Source organism: Erythrolamprus reginae, chromosome 2, assembly GCF_031021105.1.
Source record: "Erythrolamprus reginae isolate rEryReg1 chromosome 2, rEryReg1.hap1, whole genome shotgun sequence".
Lineage (NCBI taxonomy): Eukaryota > Metazoa > Chordata > Lepidosauria > Squamata > Dipsadidae > Erythrolamprus > Erythrolamprus reginae.
In genome coordinates, this window is record NC_091951.1 from 227,990,765 (window position 1) to 228,016,086 (window position 25,322).

General features: G+C 43.1%; 1 protein-coding gene across 1 annotated transcript in view; it reads left to right on the forward strand.

The window, feature by feature from the left end:
- Nucleotides 1–25,322, forward strand: part of LOC139162108 (low-density lipoprotein receptor-related protein 4-like) — a 98,743-nt gene that overhangs the window by 36,956 nt on the left and 36,465 nt on the right. The window contains exons 7-15 of the mRNA XM_070742144.1: nt 8,056–8,181; nt 9,175–9,402; nt 11,759–12,076; nt 17,424–17,633; nt 18,152–18,472; nt 19,397–19,612; nt 21,949–22,187; nt 23,839–23,968; nt 25,011–25,186. Of these exons, the coding sequence (XP_070598245.1) occupies nt 8,056–8,181; nt 9,175–9,402; nt 11,759–12,076; nt 17,424–17,633; nt 18,152–18,472; nt 19,397–19,612; nt 21,949–22,187; nt 23,839–23,968; nt 25,011–25,186 (1,964 nt within the window). The remainder of the gene's footprint in view (nt 1–8,055; nt 8,182–9,174; nt 9,403–11,758; nt 12,077–17,423; nt 17,634–18,151; nt 18,473–19,396; nt 19,613–21,948; nt 22,188–23,838; nt 23,969–25,010; nt 25,187–25,322) is intronic.

Consider the following 25,322-nt stretch of genomic DNA (forward strand, 5'->3'; position numbering starts at 1 on the left):
TTTCATTCATAGGAAAGATTAAAACAAACAGTATAGATACAAAAGTATAATACCACTCCACAAAGTCTTGGGTAGACCACACCTAGAGTAGTGCGTCCAGTTTTGGTGACCACACTACAAAAAGACATTGAAACTCTAGAGATGGTGTTTCACCTGGTGAGTTTGTAGGAATTATTAATTTTGTCTTGATTGCTATATTGTAGCGCATCAGTTCTCCTTTATCATCAATCCAGTAGAGGAATCTTCTTTTCCAATCCATGTCCTGAAAATAGATTATTTCTGGCCATTCAGGTATCAGGGGCTGTTGCTCCTGAACTACGCCTTCTGGTCCAATATGCACTTGGAAAATTTCATGGTCGATAGAATACACAACTCTCAATTCTGTCAAAGTACACATATGAAGAATTATCACTCTGGATACTAACTTCACCACTCATTCAAGCACCAAGAACAGCCACTTAACATTGCACCTAAGAGTCAAGTAGCTTTAGGCTTCCTATATCAATAGCTGACATTAGTGCTTCCTTGAATGGAGACAATACACATAATGGCCTGGTTTCTAGTTATAAGCTATTCTTCAGAGGACTTGAAAATTGTTTTGTCAAAAGAAATTAAGACATGGATAAACATATTCTAGCTGTTTATTTGTATTTGTCTAAAGGTCTGCTTTAAGTCTTATGACAGCTGGCAACGACTAGCTACTAACCTTATTGCCATTGGATTTTGATATACTGTATTAAGATAATGGAGGACAAAGCAGGCTCAGGGGACCAAAACTGCAATTGGATATGATAGGTGCCTACCCAAACCATCATTAATCCGAGTCCCGTCAACTAAACAATGTCATTTGGCGGGACCCAGGGGAAGAGCCTTCTCTGTGGCGGCCCCGGCCCTCTGGAACCAACTCCCCCCAGAGATTAGAATAGCGCCCACCTTCCTTGCCTTTCGTAAGCTCCTTAAAACCCACCTCTGCTGTCAGGCATGGGGGAACTGAGATATTCTTTCCCTCTAGGCTTCTACAATTTATGCATGGTATGTTTGTTTGTATGTTTGGTTTTATAATAAGGGTTTTTAGTTGTTTTAGTATTGGATTGTTACATGCTGTTTTTTATCACTGTTGCTAGCCGCCCCGAGTCCATGGAGAGGAGCGGCATACAAATCAAATCAAATCAAATCAAATCATTAAATAAATAAATCTATCTCTTCTCTGTTTAACAGTTAAAGTATATTTAATATGTGCATCACAACAGCTGACGTCTAAAATATGAGGCTTGTACAAGTCTCAAAACTAATACTTAAAAGGTCAAGAGAGTTTCCACCAATCTTCCAGGGACTTATAGTCTTCCAGTTGCATCCAAGAATTATAGACCTACCTCCACATTCACCAGAAGGTAGGAGAAAAGTATCCGTTGGACAGGCGCATTTGTAGCCTTTGGAATGAACTGGTGACAAAAGACAAATGTGGCTGCACACACCAGGTAAACATGCATTGGTGTTATCTAGAAATCAAGGGAATATGTTAGTATTCAACACTAATTAACCTCTTCTCCAAACTATGTAATTATTCAGCGTGGCATGTGAATTAAGATTGTACAATGTTTTGGATTCAAAGGAAAAGAATGCTCTAGTCTAGAGCAGTGTTTCCCAACCTTGGCAACTTGAAGAGATCTGGACTTCAACTCCCAGAATTCCCCAGCCAGCATTCACTGGCTGGGGAATTCTGGGAGTTGAAGTCCAGATCTCTTCAAGATGCCAAGGTTGGGAAACACTGCTCTAGAGCAAGGCTGTCAAACTCACGGACCTTGAGCTGGAAAGAGGGGGGAAAGTCCCAATATATCATGTGGCAGTGCCGTGATGACATGAATTTGAAACCCCTGCTCTAGAGCATTTGTGCAACACCTAGCTACAATGTCTTTAACCTAATCTCCCCCACCCCTCCCCCAGGATCAACCTACAGCTAACTGAAGGCAGCAATTTTAGGAAAATGTGCTGTTTTTTAAAAACTGTAAACATATAGAATGCAATCAACTCGCGTGCTCTAAAGCAAATTTTGTATATATATATATATATATATATATATATATATATATATATATATATTTGTTTTCGTAAATTTTCACGGGTATATGTATGTAGATTGTTCTGAGTTCGGGTTTTGCCCTGTGTAATATTTTGCTTGTCCAGCACATTAAAAAAACAGGGCACGAAATTGACTTTGAAAAAACTAAAATACTTCACAAAACAGAGAATTTATATAGAAGAATTGCTCTAGAAGCCATAGAAATTGAAAGGACCCCCTTTTGTATAAATAAAAGAGATGATACGTCCCGCCTACCAGAAATTTGGAAACCAGCCTTAAACAAAAAAAACACTTCAAAAAATCACCTTGTCAATCCTTCTAATAATTATGAATTTGGAATTTTGAAACTTGGAAACCAGCCTTAAACAAAAAACACTTCATAAATATCACCATGTCAATCCTTCTAATAATTATGATTACACCAACCAATCAGATCACTAAAACATAATCACCCAATCTATTTGCTACATTCAAACCAAATCTCCACCCCCACACTATATACTAGGAAGAAATGACAGTTGCAAACATTCCATTTTACAACAGCACGAGGCTTGGAAACTTCAGCCTGATGATGGTGGATGTGATTTCACCGAAACGTCGCATAGACATGCAAAATATTACACAGGGCAACACCCGAACTCAGAACAATCTACATATATATATATATAAAATATATACAAAAAAATCATGTGACACATACAGGTAGAATTGTCGGCTATCAATAAAGTTAACTGCCTTGGAAATGGCCCTGAGTTGGGCCCAGAGGCAAATAAGGAGCTTGTGATGTTCCTTCAATACACCAGGGTGATTCGACACAAAAATATGTAACCCTTCCCTGGTGCAGAGCTGAAGGGATTGGATACTGTAGCCTAGAGCAGCGTTTCCCAACTTTGGCAACCTGAAGAAATTTGGACTTCAACTCCCAGAATTCCCCACCCAGCGGATGCTGGCTGGGGAATTCTGGGAGTTGAAGTCCAAATTTCTTCAAGTTGCCAAGGTTGGGAAACACTGGCCTAGAGGATAATTCTCTGCCTTACAAGGCAAAGGTTGCAGGTTCAAGTCCCAGTGGGTATGGCTAGCTTATGAGGTCAAAATAAGGCCGAAATAGATCTATCCTAGTCTCCCTTAATTTTCAAATTCAGCAAAAAAACATGTGACACATACAGATAGAATTGTTTTTTCTTCTTTTTTGACTGCATTCTTATGTTCTGCAATGCATGTGTTTATTCTTCGATTAGTTTGTCACCAAAATAGTCAGCCACTGGCCTCCCCTAGGCCCAGGTGAGCTGTGTAGGCAGAGACAATGGCCATTGGTTACCTGTTGCCAAGGGAACCAGATTGTCAGCTGCCCTGAAAAGCCCCTTCCCAGAGCATTCTGACTGGGGGAGGTATCAGGATGGCGGTCAGAAAGTGCTGGAGGGTAAGTGTGGGGATCTCAAATGGGAGGAATCTGGCAGTAGGGGAGGAAGTTCATGCTTCCCAACTCTTCTAACGTGTCTATTTTTTTTCACAGAGAGTTTGGAAATTTTTCCGAAATATTTGTTGTTGTGGAGGAGGCGAAAAAGAAGACCTTGCCAGGTACCACCTCCCTCTTCTCCTTAAACCCTGGCCATGGTGGGACACCACCAGTATAGGGCAGCCAAAATTTTTACTAAGCCCATGGTTCCCAACGTGGGGCCCAAGCCCTACAGGGGGGCAATTTGATTTTTAATGGGAGCGATTGGAACCTTGTTTAAACCAAGTTAATGGCCTTTTAGGTTTCCTTTGGCTGAGGAGTTCACTTTTGAATAGTAACAATTATATGTCAGGGGGGTCACAATTTTAGAGATGCTTAGGTGGGGTATGGTCAAAGAAAGGTTGGGAACCACTGTGCTAAGGGCATTGAGGGGGCAGATGGTCAGGATGAAAACCAAAGTTACATGTTGGGACAAACAAGTGGAGGAAAGGGACATGCACTCCTTACCAGGAGTCTAGGGCTGCCCCTCCAAAATCCCATTTGTGAATGGAAACAACCCAGGCCCCATGGTGACATATCGATTTTGTGGTTTGCCATCACTGTTCTATATGATTTCTTCAAACTGATGGAGGTTGGGTTTCAGGGAGGGATGAAATGAATTATTTGTGACAGACAAGTTTCACAGGCTTATGCTAATCAGAATACAAGGAGCACATTATCTTTTCCTCCCTAGTAGTTTTCTTTTTAAAAAAATTCCCTCCCATGAAAGATAATGGGGGGGGGGAGGAAAGTGCCCTGGGAGCTCTAGGCCAGGCTGAGAAAGGAGAGGCTCAGCTAGAGATGGAAGTTTTTCACATGCCACCTTCTTCTTTTGGGCAGCACTGACGGAGGAGGAGGAGGAGGAGGAGGAGGAGGAGGAGGAGGAGGAGGAGGAGGAGGAGGAGGAGGAGGAAGAGGAGGAGGAGGAGGAGGAGGAGAAGAAGGAGGAGAAGGAGGAGGAGGAGGAGGAGGAAGAGGAGGAGGAGGAGGAAGAGGAGGAGGAGGAGGAGGAGGAGGAAGACGAAGAGGAGGAGGAGGAGATAACATACTTCCTGGGGTAAGTACGGTACCGCAACGTGGCCAGTGGATGGCCATTCCTCAAATCTGGGTGGGGGAAGGGTGGAAATCCCACTGGGGGGATCTTGGCCAGCCTAGAAAACTGAAGAAGAGCTCTTTGGATTTTTTTTACTTGCAGGTGTCGATGGCTGGGGCTGCCAGGACCCCAAATGGGATAAAGTCCGGCAGGGACCTGCCCTTCGTGGGGTGAGTGTCCTCTCAGTTGAGGGACTCTGAAGCCCCCAAGAAGGTGGCTAGGAGTAAGGTTTACAAGAGGGGAGGCATCTCTACCCTCTGCCTCTCCTTTGGCTAACGGAAGAATGACTCAGGCCCTTCGTTCTCTCCCCAGGATGGAGATCCCCAGAAGGTGGAGTCCAGGGCTCTCCCCTATTGTGGAGTCCATTGAGGAAATGGTAAGGCCACTGGTAAGACCCCCTCCCCACTGTAATGGCAGACATCCTGCCAAGAAATTATGCCAATAGATATATTTGCCTTCTCATTTCAGGAGCCACAAGATGGACAAAGCCAGGGTTCAGGGTAGGTAAAAAAACGTGCAGAGGGGAGGCGTCTCTGCTTCTGCTGCTGGTGGTGTCAAAGGACAGGTGACACAGGGCAGCCCCACTGGCAGGCCAAACCCCTTGGCAGGCCAGCTGGAAGGGCTCTGGGAGCCTCCACATGGCCACTTTTGCAAAATGGGCCATGGCTTCTTTTGATCTTTGTCCCCTTTGTTTTCTTCCCCCAGAGAGACGACCTGTACCCTGTGGGGTCGAGAGCCCTCGGAGGTAAGAAACCTTTGGCAGGGGGGCAGAGGGTGAGCCTTAGGGTTAGGGCGATGCCTTGACTCCTGATGGGAGGGGGAGAAATTATGGTAGATATCCTCCTAAGATTAAGGCTTGCAAAAGCTTTCTCCCCCTCCCATCAGGACTGAAGGCATCGCCCTAACCTTAAGGCTTGGTGTTGGCCCATAGGGCCTGATGCACCCTGTCCTTTCTCAATCTTACTGGGAGGCAGAAAGCTTAGGATTTAGCCTCCGTATCTTCATTTGCAGGATGCAATGTCCGGGGAAGTGAGGTCAGGGAGCAGCCTGGACCTGGCCTCATGGGAGAGATCCTCCAGTCCTTGGGTAAGTAAGACAAAGTCTTCTCAGTTGGGGAGGGGTGGTGTCCCCCTAGTTAGTTCTCCTCACCTGACTGAGCTGTGCTGGAGCGCTCTGGGCAGCGGAGCAGGGGGACACCCGGCCCTTGGGAGAAGGTACGTAGGTTAGCCACATGCCCCCAAGCTCTGGTGCAGTGGCTCTTTTCCCACAAATCAGCAGGGACTGGTGTCCTTAATGGAGAATGTGATCATTGTCATCCACAGGATTCTTCCCAGGACAGTCTGGCAGGTTTGGACAGCCTGGAGGAGGACACCCCGGACAGCGTCGAGCACCTCCTCCAGGAACTAGAGGTATGTATTTGCCAACTAAAATTCCATTCTAAAACCCCATCTGAAATAACCGAGAAACACGGTGGCTAACTTTAAATCTTTATTCTCTGCAGGAGACTAACTAGACGCGGATACACTTTCACTCAGACGTGAGCTAGAGAGAAGCGCGTAAGACCGGAGGCACTTTCCTTTTATACTGTTTCACCCGGCAACAAGCGACGCCTGACAGCTCTACAAAGATTGGCGCCAAACCGTAGCAGCCAATGAGAAGCAGGTAAACAACTTCTAATACAAACAGTGAATTCTGCTTAACAACTCTACTTTTAGACTTTACCCAGCTACAGAATATTGTGGAATCTTCTGGTCATAACACCCCTCCCCCTTCTGGATGGATTTTTACAGGCTTTATTCGGACAAGCAAGTAATGAAGTCTTCGAGTCGAGCAGGCTTCCTAAGGGTGCGTTCTGACCGGCGTGGTTCGTTCAGGACCTGGACATCTACGGAGGACAAAGGTTCTTCTGGTCCTGCAGGTGAAGAACTTCCCCGGCTGGAGCATGGTGGAGCTGGGGCAGCGCTGGAATGGTCACTAAACCCAGGTAAGTGCCAATCTATTTGTTCCTGGGCACGGCTGGGTCTGGTATAACTCCCTGTGGGGAGTGAAGCATTAGAAACCCCATTACTAGTGTCAGCCATATTCCCTCTGATACTGGCTGTTTCCAGTCTCCCCCTGACATGGTCTATGTGCCTCTTCCAGAGGCGTCCATCATCCAGTTTGACCATATATGTTTTAGGACCTGTTTGCTCAGTCACTATCCCAGTCTCCCACTGTTTGCCCCTGTCAAAATTTTTTACATACACCTTTTGTCCCACAAACATTGACCTTTCAGGGGTTGTTACATACTCAGGCTTCATCTTAACATAAGAGGGGTGCAGCCTATCTAAAGGAGACCTCAATCTCCTTCCCATGAGTAGTTCAGCTGGGCTTCTATTGGTAGTTAGGCTCGGTGTTATGTGCTGAGTTAATAGGAAGGTGTCCAGTCTTTCTTGTATCTCCCCTGGAGATGACCTTTTTATGGCCTCTTTGGCCACACAAACATATCTTTCCGCCATACCATTAGCCCAGGCATAGACATGCAAAATATTACACAGGGCAAAACCCGAACTCAGAACAATCTACATTTATATTTATATTTATATTTATATTTATATTTATATTTATATTTATATTTATATTTATATTTATATTTATATTTATATTTATATTTATATTTATATTTATATTTATATTTATATTTATATTTATATTTATATTTATATTTATATTTATATTTATATTTATATTTATATTTATATTTATATATACATAAAGCAACTTCATTTGAGCCAAAGGTTGAAAGGTCTTTATTGGGTTCATGCTAGAATTGTGGCAGACCTAGGTTTGAAGACAAAATTTGCTTTAGAGCACGCGAGTTGATTGCATACTATATGTTTACAGTTTTTAAAAAACAGCACATTTTCCTAAAATTGCTGCCTTCAATTAGCTGTAGGTTGATCCTGGGGGAGGGGTGGGGGAGATTAGGTTAAAGACATTGTAGCTAGGTGTTGCACAAATGCTCTAGAGCAGGGGTTTCAAATTCATGTCATCACGGCACTGCCACATGATATATTGGGACTTTCCCCCCTCTTTCCAGCTCAAGGTCCGTGAGTTTGACAGCCTTGCTCTAGAGCAGTGTTTCCCAACCTTGGCATCTTGAAGAGATCTGGACTTCAACTCCCAGAATTCCCCAGCCAGTGAATGCTGGCTGGGGAATTCTGGGAGTTGAAGTCCAGATCTCTTCAAGTTGCCAAGGTTGGGAAACACTGCTCTAGACGAGAGCATTCTTTTCCTTTGAATCCAAAGCATTGTACAATCTTAATTCACATGCCAGGCTGAATAATTACATGGTTTGGAGAAGAGGTTAATTAGTGTTTAATACTAACATATTCCCTTGATTTCTAGATAACACCAATGCATGTTTACCTGGAGTGTGCAGCCACATTTGTCTTTTGTCACCAGTTCATTCCAAAGGCTACAAATGCGCCTGTCCAACGGATACTTTTCTCCTACCTTCTGGTGAATGTGGAGGTAGGTCTATAATTCTTGGATGCAACTGGAAGACTATAAGTCCCTGGAAGATTGGTGGAAACTCTCTTGACCTTTTAAGTATTAGTTTTGAGACTTGTACAAGCCTCATATTTTAGACGTCAGCTGTTGTGATGCACATATTAAATATACTTTAACTGTTAAACAGAGAAGAGATAGATTTATTTATTTAATGATTTGATTTGATTTGATTTGATTTGTATGCCGCTCCTCTCCATGGACTCGGGGCGGCTAGCAACAGTGATAAAAAACAGCATGTAACAATCCAATACTAAAACAACTAAAAACCCTTATTATAAAACCAAACATACATACAAACATACCAAGCATAAATTGTAGGAGACTAGAGGGAAAGAATATCTCAGTTCCCCCATGCCTGACAGCAGAGGTGGGTTTTAAGGAGCTTACGAAAGGCAAGGAAGGTGGGCGCTATTCTAATCTCTGGGGGGAGTTGGTTCCAGAGGGCCAGGGCCGCCACAGAAAAGGCTCTTCCCCTGGGTCCCGCCAAATGACATTGCTTAGTTGACGGGACTCGGATTAATGATGGTTTGGGTAGGCACCTATCATATCCAATTGCAGTTTTTGTCCCCTGAGCCTGCTTTGTCCTCCATTATCTTAATACAGTATATCAAAATCCAATGGCAATAAGGTTAGTAGCTAGTCGTTGCCAGCTGTCATAAGACTTAAAGCAGACCTTTAGACAGATACAAATAAACAGCTAGAATATGTTTATCCATGTCTTAATTTCTTTTGACAAAACAATTTTCAAGTCCTCTGAAGAATAGCTTATAACTAGAAACCAGGCCATTATGTGTATTGTCTCCATTCAAGGAAGCACTAATGTCAGCTATTGATATAGGAAGCCTAAAGCTACTGTGATTCTTAGGTGCAATGTTAAGTGGCTGTTCTTGGTGCTTGAATGAGTGGTGAAGTTAGTATCCAGAGTGATAATTCTTCATATGTGTACTTTGACAGAATTGAGAGTTGTGTATTCTACCGACCATGAAATTTTCCAAGTGCATATTGGACCAGAAGGCGTAGTTCAGGAGCAACAGCCCCTGATACCTGAATGGCCAGAAATAATCTATTTTCAAGACATGGATTGGAAAAGAGGATTCCTCTACTGGATTGATGATAAAGGAGAACTGATGCGCTACAATATAGCAACCAAGACAAAATTAATAATCCCTACAAACTCACCAGGTGAAACACCATCTCTAGAGTTTCAATGTCTTTTTGTAGTGTGCTCACCAAAATTGGATGCACTACTCTAGGTGTGGTCTACCCAAGGCTTTGTAGAGTGGTATTATACTTTTATATCTATGCTGTTTGTTTTAATCTTTCCTATGAATAAAACATTTTTAGGGCAAAGAAGAAAATATAGCCTCCTTATTAGGAATTTAATTGAAGAATTAAAAAATCAAAATAGGCATTATCTCCCACTGGCAGGATTGGAATATGGAGACTTGGAGTAGGAATCATTGCACTGTAGAATAGTAATTGTAGAGAGAAATCTGAGACCATATTGGTCCCAAGCACCACAGTCCTTATCATTGAGCCAGACTTGAAAATTACAGAAAGGTTCTATTTAAGATATCTACAAATAACTGTTAGACTCTAAAATGATTTGGAGGTGAGGGTGTCAAGACCTATTCCAGTTTTAGATGAAACAAAGGAAAGGGCAGCAGCAGGGGTGAAATTCAGCAGGTTTTGACAGGTTCTAGAGAACCCGGTAATGGAAATTTTGAATAGTTTGGAGAACCAGCAAATACCATCTGGCTAGCCCCAGAGTGGGGAGGGGCTGGAGATTTTGCAATGTCCTTCCCCTGCCATGCCCACCAAGCCCCATTTTGAATTCATTCATTCATTCATTCATTCATTCATTCATTCATTCATTCATTCATTCATTCATTGGATTTGTATGCCGCCCTCTCCGGGGACTCGGGGAAGCTCACAACATATCAATACAGTGTTCCCTCAATTTTCGCAGGGGATGCGTTCCGAGACCGCCCGCGAAAGTCGAATTTCCGCGAAGTAGAGATGCGGAAGTAAATACACCATTTTTGGCTATGGACAGTATCACAAGCCATCCCTTAACACTTTAAACCCCTAAATTACCATTTCCCATTCCCTTAACAACCATTTACTCACCATTATTACTGGTACTCACCATTGAATAAGACACTTAGTGATCCTGATATTTATAAACATAATTATTTATTAACAATAATTATTTTGTTTGTTATTTATTTGCAAAAATTATTAGTTTGGCGATGATGTATGACGTCATCGGGTGGAAAAACCATGGTATAGGAAAAAAACCGCAAAGTATTTTTTAATTAATATTTTTTGAAAAACCGTGGTATAGGCTATTTGCGAAGTTCGAACCCGTGAATATTGAGGGAACACCGTATAACAATACATCTAAAAATCCTTCTTTTCTTATTCTCTACACCCCCTTCCTTGACTCTAATTCCCCTCAACATCTTTTTCTCTTTTCTCTGTCTATTCTTTACTCTTTTTTTTTTCTTAACTCTTCTCTACTTCTTTCCTTACTATCGAAAATTCCTCAAACAATACCCGATATTTATTATATAGACTACAAATGTTATGAGATACAATCTAATTATTGTTGCATTACCCTGTCTTACCTTTTCTTTTTCTATTTTTGTAAAACTCAATAAAGATTATTTCATAAAAATCCAATTAATGTCTAAAAAGACTTTAAAAAAACCTCTAATACAATTAAAAAAACCCATTCATCACCATTCACCCAGGTCAGCAGTTAATATGCATAGTACATTTGGTTTTAATCTATTCATTCTCTCCTTAGATAAACTAAGTGAAAATAATTCTGAATGCTTGTTATGTTGAACCCCCAACTTCCAACCAAACACAGCTGACTTTGTCCCTAAGGTGGGACTAGAATTTACAGTTTCCCTGTTTCTATCATGATGCCTTAAAACTGCTACACCAAACATTCTCTCTCTCACCTTGCTTAGCTTCCTGGGTTAACCAAATGTCAGTTAAAAGCTGGTACAGCCACTATTAACAGTTTGACCTCTCTAAGGAATGTATATTACAGAAGGAAGGCAGAAAGCTGTTTTATATTATCCAAGGCACATTCATAGTCCGCGGAGAGGGGTGGCATACAAATCTAAATAATAATAATAAAATAAAATAACACTCATCACCTCAATTCCGGAATGAAGATAGAGTAGGAAGTAGGAGATGGTGGCAGCAATGTGACTTAGGAGATAGCAGTGGAACTGCAAAAATATTGTCTTGGTCAATAACGAGCTGGGAGAAACACCTGGCAAGAAGGAGAATATTATCTTGTGAAACAAGGCTAATTCCCACAGATTCTAGATCTTTAGGTCTATGTCTGCTGAAGAATCTTGGGTCTGAGCAGTTTCTTCTGCTTTCTACTAGTGATGTCTTCCATTCTTAAGGTTTAGTTTTCTGCATATTTTCTGCAAATGGCCATTTTCTATCCAGCAAATGAATTAATTATTAGAGAGGAAGAAAACTAATTTCCCTTTTTTCTTCTTCTTTGTAGTCTGTGCAGCAACTGTTGATATACCATCGGGAGATGTTTATTGGTTAACTTGCGACAGAATTAAAATTAAGACTACCACGTTTGTGGGCTTGGTGACAAAGATGCTCTATCATGCGGCCCCCGGTAATATTATATGGCACCTGTACCTGGACTGGCAGAGGGCCTCTCTTCTCTGGCTTGAAAGTAGCAAACGCATCCAGTTCCACCCTCTGAAAAGTGGGCTGATCAAGGAAGTGGGGAATGAAACCTGGGCAGAAGATACTCCATTAGTTCTGGATATAAGTTCATGCAATTTTCTCTGGACTTCAGAAGACATGGGTAACGGAATTATTATTTATGGAGATTTGGATAAAATATGAAACTCTATGGAAATGCAGTATAAAACTATAGTTTAGCTCATTTCAATTTATTTGCTCCTAGTAGAATGTATTTACCTTTGACTAGCTATAGAGCAAGTAATGTTTGTGGTAAGAGGTAGAATAAGTTGTTTAACTCTTCACATCCCAACATGCTATACAATTTATGTATGGTATGTTTGTACGTATGTCTGCTTAATAATGGGTTTTTTAAAATATTTTAAATTGTAAATTATTAGATTTTGAAGCAGACTCGGAGATCAGGATTCAAACAACTCGGTACTTTTATTTTCAGCTCAGAGAAAGTGACTGGTTCAGCAAGGCAAAGTGACTTCAGCGAGTACCGGCTGCTCTGCTAGGGAAAAGCCGCTTCTTTTATACTTTTGCGGCTCCCGCCAAAGCAAGAGCCAGCCGCGTCTGAGCCAATCAGGAGCGACTTCCTGCTTGGGCTCAGACAGCGCTTGAAGAAGGAACAAACTATTTACAAGGATACAAAGTAGCCATTAAGGATACAACACCCCTCCCCTCATAGTTGGTCACATCCATCAGGAAAGCCATGTGACAAAGTCATCCAATCGCTGGGGCCTCCGCGCAGTTCGCTCCGACCTGCGCAGTTCAGTTTCGCTGTCGACGCCGCCGGAGGAGGATGGTTCGTTGCTGTGGTCTCCGCGCGGCGGACTTGGCCTGGTGGGCCCAACGCAGAGTTCGGAGGAGGAGGATGGCTCGGCGTCGCTGGATGGCTCCCCTAGGCCCGATAAGTTCATTTGCGTGTCTCTTAATTCGGGCAATGTTTCAAAGTCTGTTGAGGGGGGAGAGTTCATGTCAGTGTTTTGTTGCAATTGGCTTTCTGTTCGCTTCCGAATGTGGTCTATGTGTCGTTTCCACAAACGACCATCCTCTAATTTAACAATATAAGTTTTTGGTGCATTTTGTTTAACAACAATACCTTTTATCCAATTTACATTTCCATCAAAACTTTTCACATATACAGCTTGTCCCAAATACATTTCCCTTTCGGGTCTTATACACATTTGGTTATTGTTAATACAGAACCTTGGATTCAACCTATCTAGTGGTGACCTTAATTTCCTCCCCATCAACAATTCTGCAGGGCTTACATGTGTGTGCGAGTTAGGGGTGATGTGCTGAGTGAGTAAGAATTGGTCTAAGTTTTGCTGCACATCCCCAGGCCCTGACCTGCGCAATGCCTCCTTCGCCACGCGAACGTAGCGTTCTGCCAATCCATTAGCCCAGGGCGAGTAAGGGGAGATGAGGGCATGTCTGACCCCTAATCCATCTAGGAACAATTCGAATTGCCTGGCTGTTAGCTGTGGCCCATTGTCAGAAACCAGGATATCTGGGCACCCATGTGATGCGAAAAGTCTACTCAAAACCTTGATGGTGGCACTTGTGGTTATGTTGTTCATTGCTATTATCTCCACCCACTTGGAGAATGCATCCACCACTATTAGAAAATACTGGGAGCCCACTGGACCCGCGAAATCAATGTGGATTCTGGACCAAGGGCCAGTAGGCTGCTCCCACTCAGCCGGGGTTGTTTTGGGGGGATTAGGCCGTGACTCCTGGCATGGTTCACACTTTGAAACCCAGTTTTCAATTTCAGCATCCAGACCCGGCCACCATAGATGTCCCCTTGCTAGGCTCTTCATCCTGACAATTCCAGGATGGCCTACATGTAACATTTTGAGAACCTTTTCCCTTAGGCTTCTGGGGATGACCACCCTGTCTCCCCACAACAGACAACCCTTTACATAAGATAACTCAAGTCTCTTAGCTTTGAAATCATGCAATTCAGGTTTCACAATATCATTTTGCCATCCCTTAAGTACACAGTTTATTACTTGTTTAAGGATTTGATCTTGCTGCGTGTGTGCAGCTACCTCTTTGGCTGTGGTTAGTGGGTTGTCCTCGAGCTCTATTAATAATACATCTGCAGAAGGAACAGGATCCTCCACTAAGTCTGTTATGGGACATCTGCTGAGGCCATCTGCGTGATTAATTTCCTTCCCCCCCTTGTGGGTGAGCTCATACTGGTATCCAGAGAGGAAAAGGGCCCATCTGATCAGTCTAGGAGACATAAAAGGCGGAGTGGGCTTGTTTGGGGCTAGCAGACCCAGTAAAGGTTTGTGGTCTGTTACCAATTCAAAGTTCCTACCAAAGATGTAGTTGTGGAATTTCTTCACCCCTGCCACTAAAGCTAAAGCCTCCTTGTCCAACTGGCTATAATTCCTTTCTGTGCTGTTCATTGTTCTTGAAAAAAATGCTATTGGGGCTTCTGATTTATTGGGTAGAACGTGAGCTAGGACTGCTCCTATGCCGTATGGCGAGGCGTCGCACGTGAGCCTGATGGGTAGTGACGCACTATATTGGACTACTACGCTTTTGGAGGTTAACAGACTCTTTATTTGGAAAAAGGCTTCACGTTCAGTTTCGCCCCAGGTCCATCTGGCTTCCTTCTGGAGTAAACGATGTAGGGGTTCTGCTACTGTTGCCTTCTGCTTTAAAAAAATGGAATAAAAATTAAGGAGGCCTAAAAATGCCTGTAGCTCATTCTTATCTCGTGGTTCTGGGGCTTCCCTAATGGCTCTCAACTTCTCTGTTGTGGGGTGGATACCTTCTTTGTCTATTTTGTATCCTAGAAATTCTATACTGTTGGTTCCCCAAACACATTTATCAGGCTTGATTCTTAAACCCTTGTCCTGTAGCCTCTTAAGTACTTCCCTTATTCTTTTGTTTACTTGTTCCTGGTTTTCCCCAGCAATTAGGATGTCATCAAAATATGGGATGGCCCCATTTACCCCTGACAAAAGGCGTTCCATAATGCTCTGGAAAATTCCTGGGGCTATGCTCACCCCAAACTGTAACCTCGTGCATTTAAATGCTCCCCTATGTGTTACAATTGTCTGTGCACAAGCTGTCTGGTCATCGACGGGGAGTTGCTGGTAAGCCTGGGCGAGATCGATCTTTGCAAACCTTTTCCCCTCCCCCAGGGAGTGCAGGAGTTGCTGTACCACTGGAATGGGGTAGGGGTGGTGCTGGAGGGCCTTGTTAAGCGTCGATTTGTAATCTGCGCAAACTCTTAGGGAGCCATCTGGCTTTACCGGTGTGACTATGGGGGTTTCCCATGGTCCTTGTTCCACAGGGACCAAAATACCTTGGCTTATAAGTTTATCCAGTTGTAGGTCTAGTTTGGGGAGAAGTGGAAGGGGAACCCTGCGAGGTTTTAACCTGATAGGTGGGACCTTGGGATCAATAGAAAACGATATGGGGGGCCCCTTGTATGACCCCAAAGTGGGGCTGAACACCTCAGGGAACTCTTGTACAAAGTTAGGCATATTATCACAGTTCACATTGCATACACCCGAAATTTCAATTCCCAATGGTTCCATCCAAGCCAGGCCCAAGAGAGAGTGCTTAGCCCCTGTTACAACAAGCATGGGTAGGGTACATTTTACATTCTTGAATACAATAGGTACATTTGCTGTTCCCAGGATTGAGATCACCCCCCCTTGAAAATCTCTGATTACTAGAGAGGTTTGTTTTAAATCAGATTTAGACATGTTAGGCATATACAGTTTAAATTTTTCCCAAGGCATAATAGTATATCTGGAACCTGTATCAAGTTCCATCGAGCATGGTTGGTTATTTAGCAATAGTGAGATAACAATTTTAGCCCCCTTTTGTGTTGTCGTGTTATTCACGAAAAATTTAGTGTTACCTCTATAGTAGTCGCGGTTAGCGGTTGAGTAGTTCCTTTGACTCGAATTTTGGAACGGTCTATTTTCTCGCGGTTGGAAGTTCTGGTTTTGAGGTCGTTGGTATCGTGGTGTGGCGAATGTCTCTTCTGGTGCCGTTGCTCTGCATGCGATGGCGATGTGGCCTCGACGGTTGCAGCGGCGGCAAGTAGCGTCTCGGAAAGGGCATCGGTGGCGCTGGTGGTTTCCCCGGCAGCCCGCGCAAGGGGCTGGGTGAGTTGACCTGTTGTGTCTCGGCTGGTCTTGTACGAGGAAGCAGTCGTCCACGTTGTGAGCTGGTTGGTTGGGGTCATCTGGTCCCACGGCGCGGGGAGATGCGGCATCTATCTTTGCGATGAGTTCTCGCCTCCCGTGTTCCTTTAATTCTCTGGCTGCTGCGTCGGCGGCTTCTGCGGTTTGCGCGAGTTTAATTACGGTTTGTAGAGTTGGCTCTTCTTCGGTGAGGAGTTTGTTTCTCACCGTGGCGCTTCTCATGCCGAAAACTAAGGCATCTGTGAGGCGGGCTTCCGGGTCTTTAAACTTGCATTGAGCAAGTACCGTTCGAAGCCGCGTCGTGAACTGGTTGATGGATTCGTTTTCCTTCTGAGCCATCATGGAAAACTGATGCCGATAGACCATGGCTGGTTTGGTCGGTTTAAAATGGCTCGCTAGCTTCTCCTGTAGGACGTCCCACGCTACGGTTCTCGTTGGCTGTGGGTCGGTGAGAGTCTGGGCAATCCCACGGATCTCCGAACCACAGTAGTTTAGGAAAATTGCCCGTCTGCGATCGGCTTCGGCGTCCTGTATCCCAGCTGCCTCGAGGAAGATCTCGAAGGTGGTCATGTATTCATCCCAGGACGTTTTTTCGGGATCGAAGATTTCCGGAGCCTGGCCGATCTGGATTTTGTTCATGTTGCACGCGGTTTTCTTCCGTCCGTTCGTCGCCAGTGAAGCAGACTCGGAGATCAGGATTCAAACAACTCGGTACTTTTATTTTCAGCTCAGAGAAAGTGACTGGTTCAGCAAGGCAAAGTGACTTCAGCGAGTACCGGCTGCTCTGCTAGGGAAAAGCCGCTTCTTTTATACTTTTGCGGCTCCCGCCAAAGCAAGAGCCAGCCGCGTCTGAGCCAATCAGGAGCGACTTCCTGCTTGGGCTCAGACAGCGCTTGAAGAAGGAACAAACTATTTACAAGGATACAAAGTAGCCATTAAGGATACAACAGATTTGTTATGAACTGTTTTATTGTGTTGTGAGCCGCCCCGAGTCTACGGAGAGGGGCGGCATACAAATCTAATAAATGAATGAATGAATGAATGAATGAATGAATGAATGAATGCTGGTTGGGGAATTCTTAAGTCTTAAAGTCACCAGAGCTCAGAAACACTGCTCTAGATACATCTAAGTCCATTGCAGTGTTCATATGAAAATGTTAGATCTGGCAACTGGTTTGGGCTTTAAAGTTAGACTACTCAATTCATTGCTTCTTGAAAGAAGATATTGCTTCTTCCTGTCACAAAGGGATTCTAACATCTTCAATCTCTCTGTTATCACAGGTCTTAATGTACTGAATGTCATCACCCACCGGAAATATGATCTGAAGCAGGGCTGGACCCATGGAGTGGCAGCTGTTTCTAGGCCTTACCTGGTCACATTCAATGGCACCTCACTTGCAATCTGGAACATGAAGTCAATGAAGGCCTCCAGTGTGCAAATAGCTAAAGTACAAAAGGCACTGTTCGCCTTCGACACAGATTTGAAAAGTGGTAAGTAAGTTCCAGGGAAGCCCATGCCTTGCCAGTGAATAGGAAGTGATGGCCAGGTAAAAATCTTTACTTGGAGAGGGTCTTCCAGTTGTACAGTAGAGGTGGCAGTTTGAATTGGTAGCTTTCTATATGCTAAAGCAATTTCTGTAACTTGTTGCTTGTATCCTAAGATTTTTATTGATATTGATTGTTTCTTCATTGCTTATTTGACCCCTATGGCAACTAGTCCATTTTTCAATAGAAAAGAATAAAAATTGTTGTCAAATGTAAGAACTATAGTGAACAGAATCAAATTCTTTATTTGCCAAGTGTGATTGGACACCCAAGGAATTTGTCTTGGGTGCACATGCTCTCAGTGTACATAAAAGAAAAGATACATTTGGCAAGAATCATAAGGTACAAGACTTAATGATTGTTGTAGGGTACAAATAAATAAGTAAATATAATGCTATGTAAATACATGAACACACTAAGAGCAGTGAAGTTAACTTTTTTATCTGCAATTCAACTCTTTTTAGCTGTGACGCAAATGGTTCCTGTCTCAAATCCAACTGTTAGATTGCCTCAAAAGACAACCAGAGCAGTTCCACAGACAAAATTGATGACCATCAAGACCGTGCCCGTGACTACATCTACCACCTCAACAAGGGCACCTATTGTTCTGCATACTACATCTACTACAAAGGCCAAAGTTGTGACACCTTTGAGCTGTAGATGGGGAGAGCTGCTTTGCAAGAATGGAAGAGAGTGCATTCTCCACGAGTACATTTGTGATGGGGACAAAGATTGTTCAGATGGATCTGATGAAGAGGACTGTTCCCTGTTCTGTAATAGCCCAGGTACTAAGTTATCACAGTTTGGACACCAGACATTTGCTGCACAAATCCCAGCGACCAGTTAGATCACACAGAGTGGGTCTTCTTTGGGTCCCGTCAACTAAACAATCCCGCTTGGCGGGACCCAGAGGAAGAGCCTTCTCTGTGGCGGCCCCGGCCCTGTGGAACCAACTCCCCCCAGAGATTAGAATTGCCTCCACCCTCCTTGCCTTTCGTAAGCTGCTTAAAACCCACCTCTGCCGCCAGGCATGTGGGAATTGAGATGCTCTTTCCCCCTAGGCCTTTACAATTTTATGCATGGTATGTCTGTATGTATGTTTGGTTTTTATAATAATGGGTTTTTAACTGTTTTTAGTATTGGATTATTATTATATGCTGTTTTATTATTGCTCCCCCAGAGATTAGGATTGCCCCCACCCTCCTTGCCTTTCGTAAACTTCTTAAAACCCACCTTTGCCGTCAGTCATGGGGGAACTGAGACATCTCCCCTTGACTATGTAGTTTTATGTATGGTACCGTATGTTTGTGTGTATGCTTTTTATATAATGGGGGTTTTAGGTCTTTAATGTAAACTGTTATTTTAGCCTTCAAGATTAGATTTGTTTATTGTATATTGTTTTTATAACTGCTGCGAGCCACCCCGAGTCTGCGGAGAGGGGCGGCATGCAAATCTAATAAATAATAATAATAATAATAATAATAATAATAATAATTATAATTATAATTGTAATAATTATAATAATAATAATAAGTCCGCATCAAAGTCAGACTTATTCATGTAAAAGATTAAAATCTTCTCTTCCGGAACATGGCAACTGGCATTGTAAATAGTCTATGCTGAGATCAGCTTAATAAGGAAAAAAAAAAGAAACCTGCAATTATGAGTGCTTGAATATAAGGGTTTATTGTAACGTGTCTCTCTTGAAGGAGTCTTCCAGTGCCAGAGTGACCACAGATGTATACATGAGAAGTACCAGTGCGATGGGATACAACATTGCCCTGATGGCTCTGATGAACTTAACTGCTGGACGCCAACACCCCTCTGTGCTTTACGTTGTGATGGCAACACTGTGTGTATCCCGGGGAGTTGGCTATGTGATGGGAACACAGACTGCTTTGATGGGGCAGATGAAAAAAACTGTGGTAAGCCAGGGCAGGAAAGACAGACATCTAAGAAGGAACAACCGGTTTTTAGATTATTGGTTTTCTAGGCAGGTTGTAGCTGGAACAAATAGGAATTTTTTTAAAATACAGTGTCCCCTCGATTTTCGCGGGTTCAAACTTCGCGAAATGTCTATACCACGGTTTTTCAAAAATATTAATTAAAAAATACTTCACGGGTTTTTTCCCTATACCACGTTTTTTCCCGCCCGATGACGTCATATGTCATCGCCAAACTTTCATCTGCCTTTAATAAATATTTTTTTTAATAAACTTTAATAAATAAACATGGTGAGTAATAATCCAAATGGTTGCTAAGGGAATGGAAAATTGCAATTTAGGGGTTTAAAGTGTTAAGGGAAGGGTTGTGATACTGTTCATAGCCAAAAATAGTGTATTTACTTCCGCATCTCTACTTTGCGGAAATTGAACTTTTGCGGGCGGTCTTGGAACGCATCCCCCGCGAAAATCGAGGGAACACTGTACATTTGAAGCTATGTGGCTAAATGATTAGGGGGTTGAGGCAAAGGGCAACATAAATGCTAGCGATATCCATTTCTATTTCTCCTTGTCATTGAATGAGATGAAAACCTGTGGGGGCCGTTCAGTGGCTGTAGGCAATCAAGCTTTGAGGTGTAGGCTATTAAACATAGAGTCCCAACAAGGTGAGCGAGTCAACCTAATAACGTCTTCAGTGGGTGAGGGCAATGTTCTCTATTTGGGATGCTTTGAAAAAAAGAAATCAACAGGAAGCTACAGTTAGTCTGAAGTTTCACAGAGTTATGTTGGCTGTGTTATGTTTTTCTGAGCCAAATTTAAAGTGGTGACATTGACTTAAGTTGCCTAAATTTCTCAGGACTCAGATTTCTGGAGAAAATCCTTTTCCCATATCAGGTTGTTAGTTACACGCAGTGAAGACAGCCTTTCCCATCTCATATTAACTCTTTTATTTTATTTTGGTGCCCTAGAGTAGTTTTTCCCAACTTTGGCAACTTGGAGATATCTGGACTTCAACTCCCAGAATTCCCCAGCCAGCATTCCCTGGCTGGGGAATTCTGGGAGTTGAAGTCCAAATATCTTCAAGTTGCCAAGGTTGGGAATCACTGCCCTATAGTCCTGGAGGCTGTTGGGACTAGTTTCCACAATTTTTTTTTTTGGGGGGGGTTGTTATTTTTTGGCAAGATTTCAGAAGTGATTTGCCATTGCTTACATCCTAAGGCTGAGAGAGAGAGAGAGAGAGACCGACTGGCCCAAGGCCATCCAGCTTGATTCAAGCCTAAAGTGGGACTAGAACTGACACTCTCCTAGTTTCTAACCACACCATACACACCATCTCTACCAAATATTTTCCCTCAGCTACTTGGGGGAAGGGGCATAGCCTACAAAAGCAAAATAAGACATGACTTGGTTTGTCCTGCATGTGCCAGGAAAGACTCCTCACCAAGTTTAACAGCTGTCTGCTCTAAGATCAAAGGCTGACTTGTGGAAACCACATTTGGAACTTAACAGAGGGCTTGGGGGAACCCTTAAGCAGCCTCCCCCCCCCAGTTCTAATAATTGTGACTCTTTTATGGCCGAGACCCATGGCTTCCTAACTCTAGTTCTGCACTCATATAAGTAGGAAAATGTGGTTTCCACAAGGTAGTCTGAGCAGTGGTTCTCAATCTAGGGGTCGCCTAAGACCATGGGAAAAGACAAATTTCCTATGGTGTTAGGAACTAAAGTTTCTATTCTGGTGCCTTGGAACATATTTTTACAATCCGACCAATCAGGCATTTACAGTGGGGGTGTCTCTCTGACCTTCCTACCAATCAGCTTAAAGCTCTGGTGGGACAATTGGTGCTAGACTTATGGTTGGAGGTCACCACAACACGAGGAACTGTATTAAGGGGTCGCGGCACTAGAAAGGTTGAGAACCGCTGTCTTAGAGCAAGGCTAGGGTTAGAGTTAGGCCTCTGACAGCAAAAATGGAGTTGGGGGGCGACATGTGCAAGTGAGGTGAGTGTCCCCCCCCCCCAAATAAGATCTGGTGCCTTTTTTGATGACAGTAAGAAAGTAAAGTAAAGGAAAGGAAAGGAAAGGAAAGGAAGAAATGTATGTCTTATTTTTGGGAAAACACGGTATTACAATGTCATGGCCAAATAAGGAACATCAATCTTTTGCGGCACGTATTACCTTTCTACCATGTAAGGTAAATAGCATTCCTTTTATATAATCTTTAAAGCTATTGTTACTTACTAATTGATTCCTGCTGTCTGGATACATTTTCGGGGGAGGCATGAAACAAGGGAAGGTTAAACATCATTATCTGCTTGCAGCCCAGATCAAATGCGATGGCCTGCACTTCCAATGCAAAACCGGGCAGTGCATTTCTACTTTCTTGCACTGTGATGGAAATTACAACTGCGAGGACCGTTCCGACGAAGAAGACTGCCCGGTCCCCAGACAAGCTTCCTGCTACCACGATGAAATCAAATGCCATGGAAGTGGAGAATGCATCCTGAAGCAATGGCTTTGTGATGGGGACACGGATTGCAAAGACGGGTCAGACGAGCAGGTACAAATGGTGAAATCCCCAAAGTAAGCTAGCTGTCCCTTTGGGGGCTAACAGGACAACATGGTGCCATCTCAACCACTCAGCAGATGGAATAAGCTACTGGGATACTCCACTGCAGTCCTTGCCTTTAATTGAGAATTAAGTAGCCTTAATTGTGGGATGCTTAAGCAGTGGGGTGGTCACCTAGAGATTAAGAAGACTGCCTGACCCTGAGGAGGCTGAGAGTTCAGTCATGGGCAATGGCAGGTGTTTCTCTATCAGGGCAGGAAGAAAAAATATCTGCTGTGAACTCCATGTGGCATCAGGAAGGGCATCCATCCAGTAAATGATCAGCTCCATCCAATCGCCCCGGCTCCATCCCAATATAAGGGAATACAGGATCATAAAAAGAAAAAAAAGTGGGATGCTTATTTCTGAATACTTATGGTTACGGTCACTGCTAGTACCCGGCATATTCCAAATAATAGGTACCAAATGCCTCCAAACTGCTAGAGATGTTAAGATACAGTGGTACCTCTACTTAAGAACACCTCTAGTTTTCTAGCTAAGAACCGGGTGTTCAAGATGTTTTTTGCCTCTACTTAAGAACCATTTTCTACTTAAGAACCCGAGCCCGGAAAAATTTCCCAGGAAATTGAAAGCGGCACAAAGGCCCAGCCAGTTTCCTGCCATTCCCACTTTAATCCCAGCCATCTTGGGCTGCCAGAGGAACCTTTCGGTTGCGCTTAAGGAGGCTTTGGCAGTCCAGAGCGAACAAAGTATTTTCCTTTCTCTGGGCGCTTGGACAGGAAATAAACCTCTGCCAGGGCCCAGAGAAAAGAAACTCTCCCTTCGCTCTGGGCAGCCGAGGGGTCACCACAGAGAAGGAAAGGCCCTGGCTACAAAGTGAGTGAGCAAGAAGAGAAGGGAGCCCTTCAGCATGGGAAGGAAGAGGCAGCAGGTGGCAGCAGCAGCAACCAGTGTATGGGAGGCGTGTGCCGCATCAGAGTCCCTCTGTTTTTTTTAAGCCTTAAAGTTTTGGATTTTTTTGATTCCCCTCACCTCCCCTCCTTCCTTCGGCAGTGACTGTCCTCCTCTTCTTCTTCCTCCCCCCTCCAAATTCCGAGCTTTTATTTCTTTCCTAATGGTTTTACACACATTGTAAGAAACAAGTTGGAATCACTCTATAATATGTAAAGAAATATTTCACTCTTGGGTTTAAATGATTTATACAAGAAATACCCCCAACTGGTGGTAGGGTGTGATTGATTGTCTGGTGGTGGGCGCAATCACTGAGCACATGTTATATGTCATATGTTGTGTATGTGTTTTATATTATAAAAATCAATAAAAATATTATTATTTTTTTAAAGTAATTTTTTTGCTTCCATGGGCAGAAGCAAAAAATCACCGAAATCTCTTGTGTGTGTCTCCTTGTGAAATTTTGTTCCCTGTGCATGCACAGATGTAAACCCATGCTGGGTTATGCGCATGCAAGAGACCCAAAGGTGCGCAGCACAACAATTGCTACTGGTGCGCCGTCCTTTACCGTACCGGTAGCAACCCACTAATGAACCTATGCTCTCTCAAATCTCCAGGTATTTCAAATGTTTCATTGTTGTACAGCAGAAGTTCTTGATGGATGGATTGATTGGTTGGTTGGTTTTTACAGGACTGTGGATTTCCAAAGAAACAATGTGGTGCCCATCAATGGCAATGCTACCACTCATTACAATGCATCCCAGATCAATGGAATTGTGATGGGGAACGTGACTGCAGAGACGGGACTGATGAGCTTGGATGTATGTAAACTTTCTCCATCTTGGTAGCTGGTGCAATAGTCTTGTTTTTTGAAGTGGTGGGAGGGATCTGTCTTTCTTAGGAGGCATTAGCTTAACAGAGAGAACTGCTGCAAAACAAGAGCCAAGTTACAATGACAGCAGTTCTATGTTAGTCTTTAAATGTTTTTAGTTTAATGTCCTATGGAGTTGAAATTTAAGGATATTGTGGGGCACCTCATTCTCACCATGCGCTGTTGCCATTTATTTCCATTTGTGCTTGCCAGATTGTTGCGCTCATGTTCTCCTTTTTTTTAAAAAATGCAACTTTATTAAACTTATCAAAGTATAAAATAAAAATGGAAATGGAAACAATGGACAAAGAGGGAAGGGAAAGAGAGAGAGAACTGTAGGTTAAAGAAGAAAGGGAACAGCTACTGACAACTTCTCTTTTCTGCATACTAGAATAAAATATAACATTGCAGCCTCAAATTTCTACTTTTGCATACTTAATATGGACTAGCCTTTTCTAGAGCATACTTGTCTAATCAGCAAATCCTAAAGTCAAAAGTTTCGGGGGGTTATTGAATTTTTCACATAACACCCCCCCCCCAAAAAAAAAAAATATAATTTCAGTAATACAGCTTGTTGTTACTGGACTTTTTTTCTTCATTCTATATTTTTCATATCTAAGGCTATTGTTTTTAACTTAAACATTCTTATTTCTATTTACAATTTTACACGTGTTATATATTACATTACAGGGTTTTGACCATCTCTGCTAATTCCATCAGTTTCCAGCCATTCTTCTTCCATTTCTTCCAGTTAGGATATCTTTCTGTTTTTATGCATTGAGCATTCTTGCTTCTATCAACATCTAAAACAACAAAGTTCCAAATTTTTCTTCAAGTTCTTTGTTGACTTGTATTATTCTCCCCTAACCCATTCCAAATCAATCAAAGGGAAAGTCGTATTGAATTTGGCTCATGCTCCATTAGATTTCAATGGTTATTTTGTATATAATTGCACTAAAACTAGAATCATGAAGTCCTCTTTGCTTTTCCAGGTAAGCCCAGGAACTGCCATAGCTATGAGTTTCAGTGTGGCGATACCTGTGTCAATTACACTTTGGTCTGCAATGGGAAACCCGACTGCCAAGATGGAATGGATGAAGGCAACCATTGTGCCGTGCCATGTCAAAAACCGTGTGCTCACATTTGTTACAAGTCTCCTCATGGGCCTGTAAGTAAAGACCAGGATTAGAATGTCGATGACGCTTGAGATGATGTTTAAAAATGGATAACGTATAAACTGAAGAGTTGGCCTTCTCCGGGTCCTGTCGACTAAACAATGTCGTTTGGCGGGCCCCAGGGGAAGA